At 40.7% G+C, this 18,429-nt stretch overlaps 1 protein-coding gene across 2 annotated transcripts in view; it reads left to right on the top strand.

Annotated features, from left to right (window-relative positions):
* Window positions 1-17,782, top strand: part of HLF (HLF transcription factor, PAR bZIP family member) — a 66,820-nt gene extending 49,038 nt beyond the window's left edge. The window contains exons 3-4 of one of the 2 annotated variants that reach the window (XM_089478387.1): window positions 11,819-12,039; window positions 14,153-17,782. In XM_089478387.1, coding sequence (XP_089334513.1) covers window positions 11,819-12,039; window positions 14,153-14,368 — 437 coding nt within the window. In that variant the 3' untranslated portion in view covers window positions 14,369-17,782. Of the gene's footprint in view, window positions 1-11,818; window positions 12,040-14,149 lie in introns of both variants that reach the window. The other variant, XM_089478378.1, reaches the window with a different exon arrangement.
* The last annotated feature ends 647 nt before the right edge of the window (window positions 17,783-18,429 follow it).

Here is an 18,429-nt window from a genome sequence, read left to right as displayed (position 1 = left end):
GGCAACTCTGCCTACAGCATGAAAATAGGATATAGATGGGACTTCAAAACAGTAAATCTCACAGAATATCCTGAGCCTCATTTCAAATGGAATTTCAAAGCTCTCCTGGTCCCTTTGGTTTGGACTGTAGTTACTCTTTTGGTTCAAGCAGATCTAAATATTTCATACTTTTAAATGCAGGATCTTCAGACTGGTGTAGGGTCTTCTAAGGAGAGGAAGAAGAGAAGTGCAAGGAGGATATATTGATTTTACAGGATATTTTCTGTATACAAAGCCTGCATACAAGGCTGCTCTACACCTTTACCTATCACAAAGGTTGCTGTAAAGTAGATTTTCCTGCAAGACAGTGACTGACCCTAGACTATTCCATCAAAGGAATGATTCTAGGATTTGATCTTCATGGTTTGTTCCTAGGCTTCCCCGTCACATTAAACAGCACAGTCTTTGTTCAGTGCCATATTGTGGATCTAAGGCTGTAGTCCTGTGCATGTTTACATGGAAGAAAGCCCACTGATTACTTCCGAGTTAGCATTCTTAAGTCCTAATATCCTACATTTGCTTACATTTGGTTAAAAGAACAGTTGACTTGTGTTCCTGTAGTTCAGTGATTCCCAAACTTTAATCCCCCGGGTGTTTTGGACTTGAAATCCCAGAAGCCCCAACATCTTGGGCAATAGTCAAGAATTCTGGGAGCTGAAGTTCAAAACATCTGGAAGATTAAAGTTTGGGAACCACTGCTGTAGTTTATCATGCTTCACTCCATACAACATTCATATTGGTCAGTGCCAGTGAAGTTAATGGAACCGTGCATGGTGAGAAGAACATGTAACATCCTCAGCAATCCTAATCTTTAGTGTGTGAGGATTATTTAAACCAGGTTTAAAAGAATTCTAGATAATGGATGCTGTCCTCTAGCATGGTAATATTGAATACTTTATGTGAATATCTTAGCTGCTAATATAGGTCTTCCCCCCTAATAACATGTATTAGCTTTTTTATTATTATTTTTAAAAAGTGTGATGTGAGGTCATTGCACTCCTTGTCCCCATGGGTAGGATTGGGACTCAGCAACCACACATCACATGGACTGTTGCTTTGTTTGCTGTCACACATCTCTAGTAACATCTAGTTGCATCCTAGATGTTTCCATTTACTGAATATAATAGATGGTGTGGATGCACCACAAACCTAGCATGGTTCTTTACTGGATGTAAGATGCTTTCATTCTAGTTCCATTACTCAGTATGAAAAGGATTTTGTATCACCTTTGAGATTAACTGAGAAAAAGATGTAACATAAGCTTTTGTAGACTTGATCTATTTCCTCAGATGCAAGTCTAACAAAAGTTTATGAGGTTCTTTTGCATACTGATATTGCAGACTAGCATGGCTATGTCTGTTATTTTGTTAGCAATAGCAAATACATTTCTATACAGCTTATCAGTGTACTTAAGCACTCCCTAAGCAGTTTACAATACGTAAGCTAGTTGCCTCCAACAAGCTGGGTACTCATTTTAGGAAGGATGCCAGGTTGAGTCGACCCTCCTGAGCCCCTGGCTGGTATTGAACTGACAGCCTTATGCTGTGTGAGTGTGTGGCTGCAGTACAGTACATTTAACCAGTGCTCCACCAGGGCTCCTGTATACCAAACCTTATAGGATCTTCCCAACTCTCCTTCAGAGTCCCAGCAAGAGGCATACAGTCCAGAGTTGGCCCAAGACATAATGCTGCCTGAGGCAAAGAACAAGGTACTGAAGTGCCCATCTTCCTCAGTGCAAAATATGGAAGCTGACTAGATAGTGAAAAGACAGTGTTATTCCATGGAAGCAGGGTAGCTTAAGATACACAGGAAAAAATGTTTAGTATACATGAAATCTAGCGTATATCATACTTTTACTCCAAAAGACCAAGAATCCCAGCTCTGTGTATTGCACTGGTGTCCCCCAGCTTGTGCTTCCTGAAGCAGCTGCCTCTTCCACCTAATGGTAGAGCCAGCACTAGGACATACTGAAATTCTAAATGCTGTGTATGTCCTTGTGATGAAGTCTTCAGATTACCTGCATCAAGAAGGCAAACTAAGCAGGAAAAGTTAAGCGACTGGTTCTGTCTCACTCACTTTTGGGCAGTGGTGCCTTAATTGCAGGCATGAGGCTCTGGCAGAGCCCTTTGGGACTGGTCATTCTGATTTGTCAGAAATCTGGCTGAAGGAGCAAGTGGGAAGCCTTCCTTAGATACATTGAAACTCCAGCTCTTGAAAGCCTGTGGAAAAACATCTCGGTGAGGAGACCTTGCAGCCGAGAGTCTTGGTCTTTTGGAATAAAAGTATGATAAATAACATGCTCCCCCTGCTGGAGAATTTATAATTTTTCGCATTATTTTCTCTGTAACTTGCAGTTGGTTCATGGTTACCGCAAGTTTTGTGTTTGTTTCTTCTGGACATTGGATTGCAGGCTAGGAGACGGGGAAATGACTACCGATCATAGATAAGTGCATGGTTCAGTTCACATCTACGCTTAATCAGTTGCTCTGTCATTACTCATGTGTGCAGTTGCAAAACTCAGGAGTTTGTGTATGATTTTATTTCCCAAACTTCCTTCAGAATGCTCAGGAGAAGAGTGCACATGTCCCTACCACAACCCTGCAAGATAAGTTGGAGTGCCAAAGAGTGAGTTACGCATGCTCACCTAGCAGTTTTCATGGCAAAACACTGTTTTGATCCCACATTTATCCAGAATAAATCCAAAACTCTGCCTTCTGTGTAATTGCTATCATTTCTTTGTTTCATTTGGAGTATTCATAGGTTATGATGAACAGAACACTGGGCTGTGTAAAAGAAGTGAAATAGTGAAGCTACCTTCTTTTACTTCTAGGTAAATGGGAAGGTTTGAAAGCAGCTCTAAATTTACTTTGAATTTATATCACATGGGTGTGGTACAAAAAACAAAGCAGAAACATTACAAATAATATTCTATAGGGAACAAGAGAGACACCCAAGCATTGACTCATCCTTTTCAAACAAACTGTCTAAACATTTCTTCTCACTTAAGAAAAAGAATCTTAGTAGGCCCGTTGGTGCCATAGAACACATGAGCACTACTTTTTATTGGATCAATTTATGCTGAAAATGCTAAGAGCAACACCTTTGGTTACATAGAACAGTTCTTCAGGAGTAAGTGGTTGTGTGTGTGCGTGCATGCATGTGCCTTTAAGTTGCCTGTTGACTTATGGTGGCCATATGAATTTCATAGAGATTTTTTAGGCAAGGAAAATTCAAGAGGTGGTTTTGCCAGTTCTTTCCTCTGAAACATAGCCTAAAGCACTTGATATCCATTGGTAGTCTTCCATTCAAGTACTAACCAGGGCTGACCCTGCTTAGCGTCCAAGATCAGCATCCATACAACCCCAAAAGACCTTGGTTTGAAGCTAAGACTACCAGTATGGTTGCATTTTTCTTCTAAACTTAATCAGTTGGCTGCACACAAACCAGCTAAAGATAAGCTCTGTTAAATCCCACTGATTTCAGTGGAAGAATAAAAGTAGGGGATTAACTCTCTTTTACTGAAATAAATAGCTCTTGTAGCCCAATCTATGGCCCAGTTTACATATAATAGAAAAACATGATGTAGGTGTTCATACCTGAGCCTTGGGCTGATGCATTCTCCTCTCCTTATTCTCTTTGAGTGCTGTGATCGTTCTCTCCTTTGGTTGTATTAACCACAGTTTACTGTCACATCTGAGCCAGGGAAGCTATAGTTCATGCCCACAAGTTCATGCACAGTTGAAGTATAATGGAAGATTCATTTGTGTAAATGAGGAAAGGAATATAACTCACAGGAAAATAAAATGGAAGACACGTGAACCCAAGGCTCTGGTGCAAATGGCCAAACCATGGTTTGCTGTTGGGTTTAAACCACCCCTGTACATGTTAAGTCAGACATGGATCCCACTGTGCTCAGTAGGAGCATGGCCTTGAAAGCAATTACTATGTTTTGTCGATACATTTTGTGAAAGCAATATTGGATATTGCTTTCACAATACTCTCACAGCAATAATCTTAAATATGATTTATGCTTTGTGTTTATGGATTTTTTTAAAAAAAAGAGATTGGTTTTCATTGTTTAGATATCATATGCTTTATTATTTGTTGTTGTGTGGCTTCAAGTTGTTTCTGACTTAGGGTCACCCTAAGGGGTCATGGGGTTTTCTGGGGCTGAGAGTGTATGGCTCGCCCAAGTGGGTTTCCATGACAAATTGTATGTTAATACCCAAATTCATTGACTTTAAAACAGCTTTCTGATATCAAAGAATGAAATGATAAAAGAAACAGTGGAATTGAGATGGGATGTTTTCACAGTTCATATTATCACGACCGAGTGGAATTTGAACAAGGCTGTGGAGGTTGGTTAACTATCAGTCTTTTAACGGTTTTCATGGCACTTGAGCGATACCTGTCTCAGTCTCCCTTTGTTCCACTATGGTCCCTTCAGTCATTGATGCTGCTGTCTCAGGGTTTGCCCTTCTTAAACACAGGGCCTTAGAAATGTTTCCTAGAAACATTCAGGCATTTTGTTATTGCATACAGTGTTGTGAAAGAAAACTAACTCATTTGTGATGTAGTGCTGGAGAAGAGTGCTGAGGGTATCATGGACAGCCAAGAAGACAAACAGATAATAATATAATAATAATAAATATTTATTTGTATCCTGCCTCTCCCTTGAAGGCACACAACAACAAATTTTTGAGGATCGAGGCAGTTCTTTGAACAGTTCCTTGAACAGATCAAGCCTGGACTCTCCCTGGAAGCCAAGATGGATAAATTGAGGATGTCACATTTTGGCCACATCATAAGAATGAATCATTAGAAGAAAATAATAATGCTAGGTGGGGCAGAGGGAAGCAGAAAGAGAGGAAGACCACATACAAGATGGATGGAATCAGAGAGGCCAGGGGCCTGGGTCTGCAGGACCTGAGCAGAGCAGCGGAAGACAGGGGGTCTTGGAGAAATCTCATCCACAGGAGGGCAGTTAACAACAACAGTTGTGATAAGTTTATATTCATTGTTATACATATATGCATTTGTGTGTGTGTGTGTCTGCACACACAGGGTTAGTTGACTTTCAGATGTGTGTATCTCAATACACACAAACATGCTCACAGTCTAAGATTAAAGTAGAAAAAAATTAAATACAATAGGATATTAAATATGGAAGGGTATTTTGGAAAATAGGGACATTGGTTCTCTCTGGTCATGTGATCGTGCAGTGACTAAACAATAAATTTCCAAATTGAAAAGGAATAAAACTATTTATTTTTATCAGAGCTTTATTACATTATTAAACAAACCCAGGAGGCAAACAAAAAGATGCACATTTCTTTTTCTCCCTCTGCATGACATTCATTGTCTTCAGGTTGTAACAGAATGGGAGAGCATGGTAAAAGTATCATTTTTGCCAAACGGATTTTTCCAGCTTGTCAAATGGGACACCTTTATGACCCTCTCTTGCGATTTTACAACCTGAAGAGTAAGAAATTAACAACGTCATGCGTAGGAAAACCCCCCACATCTTTTTGTTTATCCGCTGGGTTTGTTTAATAATGCCATAAGGCTCTCGGTTACATTTATATTCCAGCTTTCCTTCAAAAGCTCAAGGTGACTTTATCCTCACAAAAATTTGTGGAACATAGGTTAAGAGATTGCAGCTGTCCTGATCAATTTTCTGGCTCAGTGAGGATTTGAGCCTGGATTTCCCACATCACTATACTTGATATGTTGATTCAAGCTGATGCTATGTTGATGGGTTCTAGAACTACAGGGAGAACACCATTTTCTTTTCTTATTTATTCTAATCCTTTGGTCACTTCTGCGTGTACCTAAGGCATGGTTTTGTTAAGGAAATCAATAAGCAATGAAGTGAACAGGAAGTGGTGATGGCAGTTGCAACACCTTTAGGTTTCTGTGGATGGAGAAGCTTCAGTGTGTTTTGTTTTGGAAAGGTATTTCCTTTAAATAAAACAGCTGACTGCTAGCAATCCCCAGAACAGAAAGGCTTTGACACATGAAACAGAAGCAAAACTGGGTTTGTGCATTGAGTATGCATAGGGAACTGCAGCCCATCCTGTGCTTGTAGCACTTTTTATGACTGGGCATTTGAAAAGAGAGAGTGTATGGTACACCAAAATAACTTGTGTGTGAAAGCACCTCTAAGGGTGCACCATAGAAATAATGCAGTTTGACACCACTTTAACTGCCACAGTTCCATCCTACAGAATCCTTGGCTTTGTTTTCTAAGACACCCGCACTCCCTGGCAGAACAGACTAAAGACCTTGTAAAACTACAAATGCCAGGATTCCATTGGATACAGCTAAAGCACTTAAAGTGGTCTCAAACTGCATTATTTCTACAGTGTGGATGCAACCTAAGTGTGCTATCTTAGGAAGTAAAGGACTGGGAAAGCTTCTGTTCTTAGAATTTTCTTTCTTTAACCAGGCAGCCACTTTTAAAGTGATAAAAGAAACCACTTTAGTGTCTCTCCTACCATTGTATAGTTGGGAACAAGTGCCACACTACATGATGATTCAGTTCAGCATATTCAGCATGCTATGGGATGGCTCCACTGCACAGCAGATGGATTTTCTGATGTGGGAAACAAGTCCTGGGGACATAGAAAGGTAGAAGAAAGGAGCACTCTAGCCCAGTTTTGTCTGTTCTGACAGCATCTTTTAAGGCTTACAAGTCAAAAAAGGCTTTTCCCCATCATCTGCTTACTTGATCATTTTAACTGGAATTTTGAGGTTTTTGAATGTGGGCATTTCTATGCACATTTAGACAAAATCAGGCAGCTGCCTTAGGGGTCAGGTGCTGGAGGACAGCAGGAGTGAGGTATTGGAAAACAGAATGAGAGAAGAGGGTAAGAGTAAGTTAGAGGGAAAGAAGGAGGAATGAAGGAAGAAAGAGTAAGAGGATAGAGGGGGAAGGAGTATGGAAGGAAATTTCTTGAGATCAGATTTGGTAGGAAGAAGAAAGAAAGGGTTTTGAAAGAGAAGGATAGTTTTAGGGACAAATTTGAAATTAGAAGGCAATCAAACATTTGATGATGTTGAATTTTTTTATATATGATTGGAAAATGCTTAAGATAACCAAGCAAATGTTTTGTAGTATGTAAAGTTGTAAATGTCATTTATTTATTTATTTATTTATTTATTTATTTATTTATTTATTTTACTGTTCTTTATTAGTGTATATATTTTTTGTTTTTGTTAAGGTTCTTGTCTATATTTTACATTTTGTTTTAAAAAATATAATTAAAAAATGGAAACAGAGTGGTGTGCTTGCACCCATGCCCCAAAGCTAGCTGGCTATTCTCACATGAGATAGAGAATGTGAAGTTCAGGTGGTGTCACTTTGTCCTTCCTCTGAGTCCTGAAAATGTCTCAGGTCAGCCCTCCCTCTTGTCTTTTCTTGTCCTTATTTAAACCTGCCTGGTGAATAAAGAGCAGTAATGTACATGTGACTTAGAAGTAGCCCAGCTGCTTCTCCTGGGCATCACATTTATCATGTAGTGATTTACTGAGATGTGGAGCAACTTTTGGGTTTTATTATTATTATTATTATTATTATTATTATTATCATCTCCACTTTCCTATGCTTCAGATCAAGGGGGAGCATAAATGCTACAGGATAGCGGGCTCCCAAAGATGGGGAACCAAATATTTGGTTTAGCTTTGGAAAGAAGACCCAGAGGTTTTCTCCTGTCAGCCGCCCAGCTGTGCCCAGCAGCCACCTTGATCTTCTGTCCATCCCTCCCTTTCATTCTGGATGTTGTCACAGCTGTAGAGTCTGTGGCTTTTTCTGCTTGACATGTGACCTTTTGTACACTGTCCTCCCTTGACCCACCTTGGATTGGAATGAATTTAAGCATCCTAAAAATAACACAGGAAACCTGGTATGGGTTCTATGGAAGGCTTGACAGAAATGTCAGGACCATGGCGGAAGAGGGCAGGAGACACCACAAACAATCATGCATATATACCCATATATAGGAGCATCTGGGCATGTCTATAGACATTACATTTGGTTGATCAGATTCTAGAAACACATAGATGGACATTTTTAGGCAGTCAATTCTTGGCCGGTATCCTTTTGTTAAACTCATAATCCTTTTTGTATGGTATATTTATCACAGTTTTCTCATATTACCAAGATTTGTAATTTGTTGCCTGGCGTCCTTGATAGTGAATCCATACAAAGATACAGAACGATGCATATTGAAGCCAGACAAAGAGAAACTGATTTGCTATGCTTCTTCTTACCACCACCCCCCCCCCCCAATTTACCAAAGTAGAGAGTTAAACTACAGAAAGCATAATTTCTGAAAAGTGTCAGACTGCTTTATACTTGAAAACCTATATAGTAGATATGAACAAGAGTGGGAGTGGAATCTCTTTCAGATCCCATATAAATGTGTATCTTTTGCTGCAATCCAGTGCAGACTTACCTAGCAGTTTCATATGACTCGGTTTCTAGTATCAGTGCATTGGGACTGTGCTGTTTATGCACATACAAAGTAAGAAGTTGGGGTGGGTGGGAATTTAGCATCTTTGTGGAAACTTCCCGCTGTCCTGTTTGGGGCATTTAATCATTTAAGGCAGGAGCAAGAGTAGTTGTCCCTGTAGACCGGATTAGCATTATTGACTCTCCAGATGTTGTTAGCACGCATCTGCTATCAGCCCTAGCCAGCAGAACCAATGATGAGGGATCATAGCAGTTGCAGTCCAACGACATCTGGAGTTACCTCTCTTCTTGCAGTCAGGAGCACTTGCTGTGCTGAAAGTAAGTCTGCTCCGTTTAGTGGAACATGTCCTCAGGTACTTTTCACAGAGTATCACAGCCTAAGCTTTCAGTCTGAAACAGATTTACTGGTGTGTAAGCCCCACTGAACATAGTGGGGCTTACTTTCAAGTGAACATGCATGCCCATCACCACCATGAAATGCATATATCTCTGTGAAATGAAAGGATGTATGCTGCTTGGTGGAGGATGCTGATGATAATGCCCTGGGTCTTATGTTAGTTAGGACCCTGTTAGTTCCTCTAGTTAGTTCTAAGTAGAAGAGACCCTTTGAATCAGTGGGGTTTATCTATGTAAATTTATTTACCAATCAACAATTGAGTCAGTAGGTCTTCTCCAATTGGGACTTCAGGGCAGTATCTATACTGACCATTTTGTACAGCTTTAAGATGCTTTAAATAAAGTATAGGACAAGTCAGTTGTGCCTTCTCCGTTTTACAGATGAGCTAAGACGGTATTGTTTCTTTTCTTTTCTTTTTTTTATTTAGGTATTTATACCCGCCCTTCAGCCCTAATGGCTCTCAGGGCGGCTTACATTTATTATTATTTTTAACCAGACAGTTCCCTGCCCGCAGGCTTACAATCTAAAAGACACGACACAAAAGGAGAAGGGAATGGTGAGGGGGGAGGGGATCAGGTCCAGCATTCTTCTCTCCCTCTGAGGCCTGGACCAAGGCAGATGGACTGGAGGGAGGGCTCTGCTTCTTCCAGGCAGGCCTGGTGGAGCTCGCCTGCCTCTCTCTCTCCCCTTCCAGATGGTGGCTGAAGGGAGGGCTGGTCCTTTTCTGTGAGCCCTCAAGTGGTTTCCAACTTATGGTGACTCTATCACATAGTTTTATGGGGCTGAGAGTGTGTTACTCACCAAAGCCTAAAACTAATTGTTAGTCCCAACTACTGTGTGTCTGTGTGTGTGTTTGCCTTCAAGTTACCTGTGGACCTATGGCAACCCTACGAATTTTACAGGGTTTTCTTAGTCAAGGAATACTTGGAAGTGAGTTCCTAGTTCCTTCCTCTGAAATGCAGCCCACGGCACCTGGAATAGACCCATTCAGTTGATGGAGACTTTGTTACAATCAACGCTTACAGAATTAAGCTAATAAAAGTTTTGAATTTGTGATTTTGTGGCTTATAGTAAGTTCTCTGGTGTTTCATCTTGGTTACCAGTCACAAAGGTCTTCGCTTTTTAAAAAAGACCTGACATTTTCAAACATGTCTTTCTGATTTTGCCTTTATTCTAATAGGTCACTAAATCCATGAAATAACATTTATGAAGCCACAACAGGATGTACCCAGTTTTCAGCACTTGGCGTCAAGTGACAGGGCCCCAAGTGTGAGAAGGAAACTTTTTGTTAATGGCACAAGGAATAACAATTGAATTCCTTGCCCCCCGCCCCCCCAAAAAGAAAACTTTTAAAAAAAAATCCAGAGAGAAATATGCCTTTGATCCACCTCTCTTTGCCTTCTCCCAAGTGTTCGCCAACGCTTCCTGGAAGCAAATGTCATTGGTGTTGTTTCATATAAGACCTTACGTAAAATATAGCTTCTAATGACGCTCACAGACTCTCCCTCCACCCTTAACCATATCCCCCATTTCTCTCTTGAGTGTCCTGTTATTCTAGAAAGTGTTACACAGTGTGCCAGGAACTTGTTTCAAGTGAGATAATGGCACTTTTGATTTTTTTTATTGTTTGTTCATATTTTTGGGGTTAAACCACTACTAGCGTTTCTTTCTTTGCACAACAGTCTGGGGGTGCTGCACCCATCTTTCCAGTGATATAATGGGCATATCGTACCAACCAGCTGTTGAGAAGGGAGAAACAAGAATTGCTCCCTGCTGAGTTAATAGAGTGCAAACTGCTTTTGCACTTTGAACTCACTTCACAGCAACTGAAATAAACTGAGGACAAAGGGTGAGGCGATAAAAACAGGGACATTTTAAAACACTGCTAAAAATGTGGGACAATAGAGAATTTATTGGAACTATCCCTGCCAAATCAGGATAGTTGTAAGGCAGGGGTAGGCAACCTGCGGCCCGCGGGCCGGATGCGGCCCGGCGAGGTCTTGGGACCGGCCCCAGCCCAGTCCTGCCACCAATTGCCGCCGGGGCCTTTGGCCTCTCGCGCGCAGGGGCAATTGTCTATAGAAGCCTCAGAAACATGCATTTATATTAAATTTTTTTAAAAAAATTAGCAAATTTTTTCACGTGATCTCCACTTTTTTTAAAAAAGTGTCCACTATTTGAAAATTTTGTCCTACATTTGTCCCGGTTTATTAATTTATTTAATTTTTTAAAAAATTATTTACTTATTTATTTTTTGGCTTCGGCCCCCCAGTTGTCTGAGGGACAGCAACTCGGCCCCCAGCTCAAAAAGGTTGCCTACCCCTGTTGTAGGGTATGCTTTCCTTCTATCCACCTTGTTGTTTCCTAAACACACCACAGCCTCTCAAGGCAGCAGCACAAGCAATAGCAAAACCCAGCATTTGAACTGTGTGATATTCTTCCTTCACCATTTTGTTAGGCCAAACTCCCATGACTATAAAAAACAATTCAAACATTATATTTACATGACAAAGAGACTGTGTTATCTTTCATTAAGTTCCGGGTATTATGGAGCTTGTGTGTGTGTTATATACCTAAATTACAAGAGAAAGGAATTATAGCAACTGTTATACATAGTTAGTTCCTTCCAAGTTTTGACCTCTGTCAAGTTGTAGTAATGAAAATAATGGCTCCTAGGAACATAGTTACATTCATTGCAAAGTGCTTAAAGGTCAGGACAGGTTGTAAACAGGAAAAAGTACTGCTTTGTGAAGGGGTTGCAGGCAAAGATATATTGAAGGCCCAAAAAGGAAAGTGTAAACTTCAGGAAATACTAGAGCACTATAGAGTACAATATCTGTTATACTGCTAAATCTAGCCACATTACTTCCTTTCCATGTCACAACCTACTTTCTGTTTGCTTTTTCCAGGTCAGATCTTGCCTACAAATCGCAACACACCAAGTCCCATTGATCCAGAGACCATTCAGGTTCCAGTGGGGTATGAACCTGACCCTGCTGATCTCGCCCTCTCCAGCATTCCCGGCCAGGAGATGTTTGATCCTCGTAAGCGCAAGTTCTCCGAGGAAGAGCTCAAACCACAGCCAATGATTAAGAAAGCCCGCAAAGTTTTCATCCCAGAAGACCTGAAGGTAAATTGGAACTGGTGCCTAACTTATGGAAAGTACTCTAGAGGTCAGGATGGGATGAAAGTGTTTGGCCATCAAGCCTGCTTTATACTATTCTATCAAAATCTAAAACCAAGTAAATAAAATATGCCACCTTGAGTTCATCCATGAGAGAAAAGTGGCACTCCAATATAATGACCTAAAAGTGATCCAAGTTATCTTGTGAGATTATTTCAAAGCTGATTTAAAATTCTTAGGATTGATTTGAATTTTCCATATTGTATAGCTGCATCATTCTGGCACATACATTTAGTTCAAGAACAGCCCCCCCCCCCCCCCCAATTCAGCAGCATGACCCTCCAGTAGCAAATTCTTAGTGCCCTAACAAGTACTTACTGGAATAATGATGGTTGCATTTCTACTGGCAGATAGGAGAACTTTGGGGATTTTTCACTTGCCCAAATAATTTGATAAATGGGTGCCATTTGTCATTCTGCCTCAGGCAGCAAAATGGGTTGCATTTAAACTCATGCAAGAAACATAATCCTGTCAGTGGGGCTGTGTGTGAGTGTATGTGTGTGAAGAAACTGAAGAAAATCTAAGAACTGGTAAGCCCTTGGAAGGTTTTTTGAGGCCTTCAATATATCTCACTTTTTTGTTCAAAGGCTCTGGCTGCTCAGAGGAGTTTCTGGCCTTGCTATGAAATGGCAGCAAGTATTGTCCATAGGTTTCAGTGGGGTGTTGGGTCAAAGCTTTCCCTTTCCTCCCCAGCTGCACTTGCATTATGCTGGTTGGGTTCTGGAAAGGGGTAAGCAGATTAGGCCAGTCAATCGTCTCTGGGGTGCATGTGATTCTCAAATGCCAGCCCTACTTCTTTCAGGCTTGGATTAAAGGATTTGCCTTTGTAATTTGTTAAAATAAAGATGTACGTGGCCCTGGATTGCACAGGAATGAACTGAAGTTTAAAGCTGTTTTTTTAAAAAAACCAACAACAACTGAGAGGAATGAGAGGGGAAATTATAAACCCCGTTGATGTAGGCTATAAGGAGTCCTTTCCTCCTCTCTCTTTCCTCTTTCTCTTTGGTGTGAGAAAAAGATTTAAGGAAGAGACTGCCAAATGCCTGAACAAGTCTGTAGTGTCAGCTCTGAGGATTATTTCAGTTCACGCCAGTATTAATTCTGAATTGTTAAAAGAGGCTGCATTTCATCCATGAACATCATCCAAAGAAAACCAAATATGCAAGAATATGAGGACTAGAAACTTAAAAAGCTAATAAGCAGCCAATGAAGAGACTTTAATATAGGTTTTTTGTGGGTTTTTCGGGCTATGTGGCCATGTTCTAGTAGAGTTTCTTTCTGACGTTTCACCAGCATCTGTGGCTGGCATCTTCAGCTGGCCATGAAAGCCTTCGACTTTACTTTAATATAGGTGTTATATGATCACCCCTAGAACTCCCGGCGACCAATCTGGCTGAGTGAAAATTTCACAGTTAAATATACAGGGTATAATTTCAGTTCTGTGCAGTTACTTGGAAGTAAGATGCATGGAATTCAGTAGTGCTTATTCTGTGTGTGCATGTGTGTGTGTATGAGAGAGAGGGAGACCTATGGCAATCTCACAAATGTCATATGATTTTCTTAGGCAAGAAATACTCAGAGGCAGTTTGCCATTGCTGTCCTCTGAAATATAGCCTACAGCAGCAAGTACTTCTTGGTGGTCTCCCATTAAAGTACTAGCCAGGGCTAACCATGCTTAGCTTTCAAGATCAAATGGGATCTTGTACCTTCAGGATAATTAGTCATAAGTAATTGCTGTATAGGTTCAACTCAGTGAAATACATCACATATTGACAGAGAATTTTAGCCAGTTGAAATGCAACACTTAGTGTTAACTTAAAAGTATGAACAATCAGACAAAGATGCTTTATTGTTTAAAGCATTAGAGTAAAGCAAAGCGGCCTCTGCTTAATTATTTTCATCATTCTTTGACCATCAAAATGATATTTGGTAATAAACTATTGTGTCTGGATTGGAGTCACAGAACACCTAACTTGAGAGTACGTCTGGCAACCTGATGCATCTTTTCCATGGCTGAAATCTAATGTCTTCTTTCTATCTGTCTGTCTTTCATGAGCAGGATGACAAATACTGGGCAAGGCGTAGAAAGAACAATATGGCCGCCAAGCGATCCCGAGATGCCCGGAGGCTGAAGGAGAACCAGATTGCCATCCGCGCTTCATTCCTCGAGAAAGAGAACTCGGCACTACGCCAGGAAGTGGCCGATCTACGGAAAGAGCTTGGCAAATGCAAGAATGTCCTTGCCAAGTACGAAGCCCGGCATGGCCCTCTGTAAATGGCATTCTTCTCACCCCACTTTCCGTTTGTTCCTCTCTTCCTTTCCCTTCTATCCTGCTGCCTTTTTTTCTTTCTTTTTCTTTTTCTTTTTGGTGGTGAGTTGACATTTGAATAGATGGACAGTGTGTTTCCTCTTTGATAGCACCACACCCAAACCAACCTTTCAGTCATCAGCACTTTACCGGAACGCAGAAACAAAAACCAATGTACAACTTTTTTTTGTTTGTGTGTGTGTGTGTGTGCGCGCGCGGGGGGAGGGCATGCGTGTATGTATGTGAGAGGGTGCATGTGTATCTCAGCACTTTCCTTTTTTTTTTTATGAAACCCTCTAATCAGGGTGGCATATTTTCACTTGGAGGTCTGAGATCTGCCACAGTAAGCTTTTTATTACATAAATAAATATATAAAGATATATGTATGTATGTATGTATTTTTTCCCCACTGCTGCTTCAGAGTAGATATATTTTATCTTGCCATCCTCTTGATTTTACTTGGGGAAGAAATGACAAAAAAAGAAAAGTACAGTAAAATAAGTCTCCACTGTATAAGAAATAAGAAGAAAGAGAGAGGGAGACAGAGAGAGGCTGATCTCTTTTCAATCTGTTGTTTAAATATGCTTAATCAGACAATTTTAACTTGCTAATAAAATGCACAAATGACATTTTAATACTCCACTGCAGAAATATTAATTTATAGACTTGCTTCCCTTTTGTCAGTTTCTTTTTGTGTTCCTATGTTCTGGTAATAAAATGTATTTTCAGATTCATACTGCTGTTAGTAGTTCTCCAGCTGGTAGATCTCAGATGGAACAGCTATGTTTCCTTTAATTGCCATGAACTCTGAAATAAATTGAAATGAGTACTACAGACAGATCACAACAGGGTAGGGTGGGGAGGCTTGGCGCATTGCCTGAACCTAAGCAATAATCCTGCTGTACACTAGTGCATGTTGTCTACGATGTTCCTAGTGGACATAGGATGACTTCCCTACCTAATCAAATAACTTTTAACTGCTGTTGTTGGTTTTTATTTTTAAACAGAAATTATAAAGACTAGTAAAGGCTGCTATAAAAATTCCTGAAACAGTGAAGGGAAAACAAAGCCTCAACCTCAGAAATCTTTGCACAACTAATCAGAGTTATTTTCTTGCCTCAGGTGCATTTAAATTTTTGATTCCCGTTCTGTTTCTTATGTGAGCACAATGTTCAATTAGTAACCACTCACCAGGACATTTCTAAATATTTAACATTCTTGACTTCTTTTACACTTCTTTACAACTGTTTCTATGCCTCTGGGAATCACTGAAGAATGTGAAGCTCCTGAGGCACAAACAAGGTTAAAACACAGTCAAAAGGTGTGCAGGCCATAGGAACTGGGATAATACAAGCTGCCCTCCAGTTGTGACACCACCAAACATTGCCTATTTTTGCCTTGATGGTGAGGCCAACTCTTGGGATTTATATTGCTGCTGGGCCTGCTGATTTCCACCCCCTTTCTGCTCCAGAGGGGTGGGCAACTTGGACTTTCTAGATGCAGTTGACCTACAATTCTCATTAATATTGCTAGGTTTCCAAAAGAGCCATAAGTTATAGTCAAAATTAATGACACACAGGGTTGACAATCAAGACGTACCTGTTGACAAGTTTATTTTGTACAAAATTACTAAATGAAAGTATTGATTTCAGTTCACTTAACCATGTATTTTCCTGTAAAATTAATGTGCCTTTAAGTCATTTCTGGCTTATGGCAATGCTTTTATGGGATTTTTTTTTTGGCAGAATTTGTTCAGAGAGGGTTTGTCCTGAGGCTGAGAGAGTGTAACTTGCCAAGGCCACGCAGTGGGTGTCCATGGCTGAGTGGGGATTTGAATTCTGGTTTCCCAGAACCCTAGTCAGACACTCAAACCACTACACCACATTGGCTCTTAAAATTAACACGCTGTCCACAATTATAATTACATGATGATCGCAGGAAACATATGGTCACATAGCAAAATAGAAAACAGCAAAAATCCACAAAACAGTGGATTTAATTGGCCAACAGTGGAGACTTTTAATCGGCCAACCAAAATGCACAATAAACATGTCACAAGCTTTTGAAGCTCCACTGGCTTCTTCATCAGACAAAGATGGTAAGAATCATGCAGGAGGGAAAAAATTGACAATGATGGTCAAATTTATGGAGGACTCACATCCCCAAATACAGAATTTTTAAATTTTATTTTATTTTTGGGATCTTGTTTAGTCCATGTAAAAGGAAATGCTTTGCAACTCTCAAATCTGGAACATTTCCCAGTCCTATAAAGGATGAGCTTTCCAGCCCTCAAATAAAGGTTATCCCTTATAATAAGGGACACTTAGGCCCAGTACAGATGGGCCGTTTGCGGCAATAGAAGGGCTCGATATGGTGCAGCATCCATATGCACTGAGCCCTACTATTGGCACCATTATGTCACAAGGCTGCGGCCTCACCCACACAGGGCGCAGCCTCGTGACATAAGGGCACCCGAGCGCCCTAATGGCTCTGGGCGGAAAAGCCGTCATTGCAGTCCTTATGACAGCGCAAAAAAGGGCGGCTCCCTTTAGACAACATGTCCGTGCTGCAGCATGCGAATGCTGCAGCACAGACGCAGGATAAAGATGGCCGGCACGGAGCCGCCCGTCTGTACTGCTTCTCAGTAACCCTAATTCCCATTAGCATGAGGAATGGTGGAAGTTGCAGTTCAACAATATCTGAAGGCGACAGTTGTTCGCCCACTGCTCTGCCAGCTGCTGGTATGGTCCAGATGCTCCTAGGTTCAATCAGTGGGAAGGGGATGAGATAGTCTCTCCCACTCACTTGTCAGATGATGCATTTATGTCCTTGGGTACAAGGATGTACTGTCTTCGACCCAAGTGACAACATATACAAGAAAGACCCAAGATAATTCAAGAGAGCAAAATCAAAACATTCAAACAATCAGTGGAAAAGGCTGTTTTTGTATTCTTACTACAGTATGTCAACCCACATTTGCATTTCTCAAAGTCTTGGTTTTGTGACTGATGTTTTTCTTCAACATTTCTGTAATATGTTTTCTGTAGATTTCTCCTTTGTTGTTTTTCTGATTGTTTTGATACAGTCAGAAGTTACTTTTGCCACCTCCTTTTTCCTTGTGATGTTGTTCTGATTGTATCATGAGCTGGTGGTTCTTGAGCTTTTTTTCCTGTTGTTTTTAGCTTTGATTTGCTTTCTAAATTTGTGTTATATTATGAAATGGACTTTTGGGGAGGGGGGCAGGGAAAACGAATGTAAGAGTTGCAGGTATACATTGAAAGGTGATGGTGTTGTACTATGGTTAATCCAATCCATATACATGTTTTCTGAAGACCAAAAGAAACTGATTATTATCAAGTGCATAAAGTTATACAGAATCATTAGAGATTGTGAGGTTCTTTTGTACAGTATTTTTGAGAACAAATGCTGACTCTATATTTTGGGGAATGAGATGATATAATAACCAGGGGGCCGGGTGGGGGGAAAGAGATACACCATATTTACAGATAGAACAATGATATATCTCATTAATATCTCATTAATATTGTACAGAGAGGAAATGCTTCTAGTTCTTTTTTTCCCTTTGAATACTTCTGTATTCTGTGCTGACCACTGACATGCTGGCATGGTTCTGTCCTTTAAGTTGGGCAGTGAGATGGCAAAATCCATATCTTTGGGGACTGCCACTCACATGTGCAGCAATCACATAGGACTCCATAACATCAGTCTACTCCCTCCCTTGGTACATCCCACCTTGACCCACATAAGAGCCTGAAATGCTTGTCAAAGGGGTGTGAGAGAGGGCTGGAGAGAGAGCAAAAATTGCAAACATACTTCTGCTAACAGCTCAAGGTGCTACAGTACTTGAGTGCTGAGGGGAATCATCTCACTGCTGAACCCTAGACAGTTCCCTCCATGCAGAGATGGTTGTGCCCATCTGGATGTGCTTGTTAAGTGCAGGCAAGTTGACTCCAACTTATGATGAACCTGTCATGGGGTTTTCTTAACAAGTTTTATTCAGAGAGGG

The sequence above is a fragment of the Sceloporus occidentalis genome, unplaced genomic scaffold (genome assembly GCF_023333645.1).
Source record: "Sceloporus occidentalis isolate IW3139 unplaced genomic scaffold, rSceOcc1.0.p SCAF_1, whole genome shotgun sequence".
NCBI classification, from domain to species: domain Eukaryota; kingdom Metazoa; phylum Chordata; class Lepidosauria; order Squamata; family Phrynosomatidae; genus Sceloporus; species Sceloporus occidentalis.
This window is presented reverse-complemented; position numbering and strand designations above follow the sequence as displayed.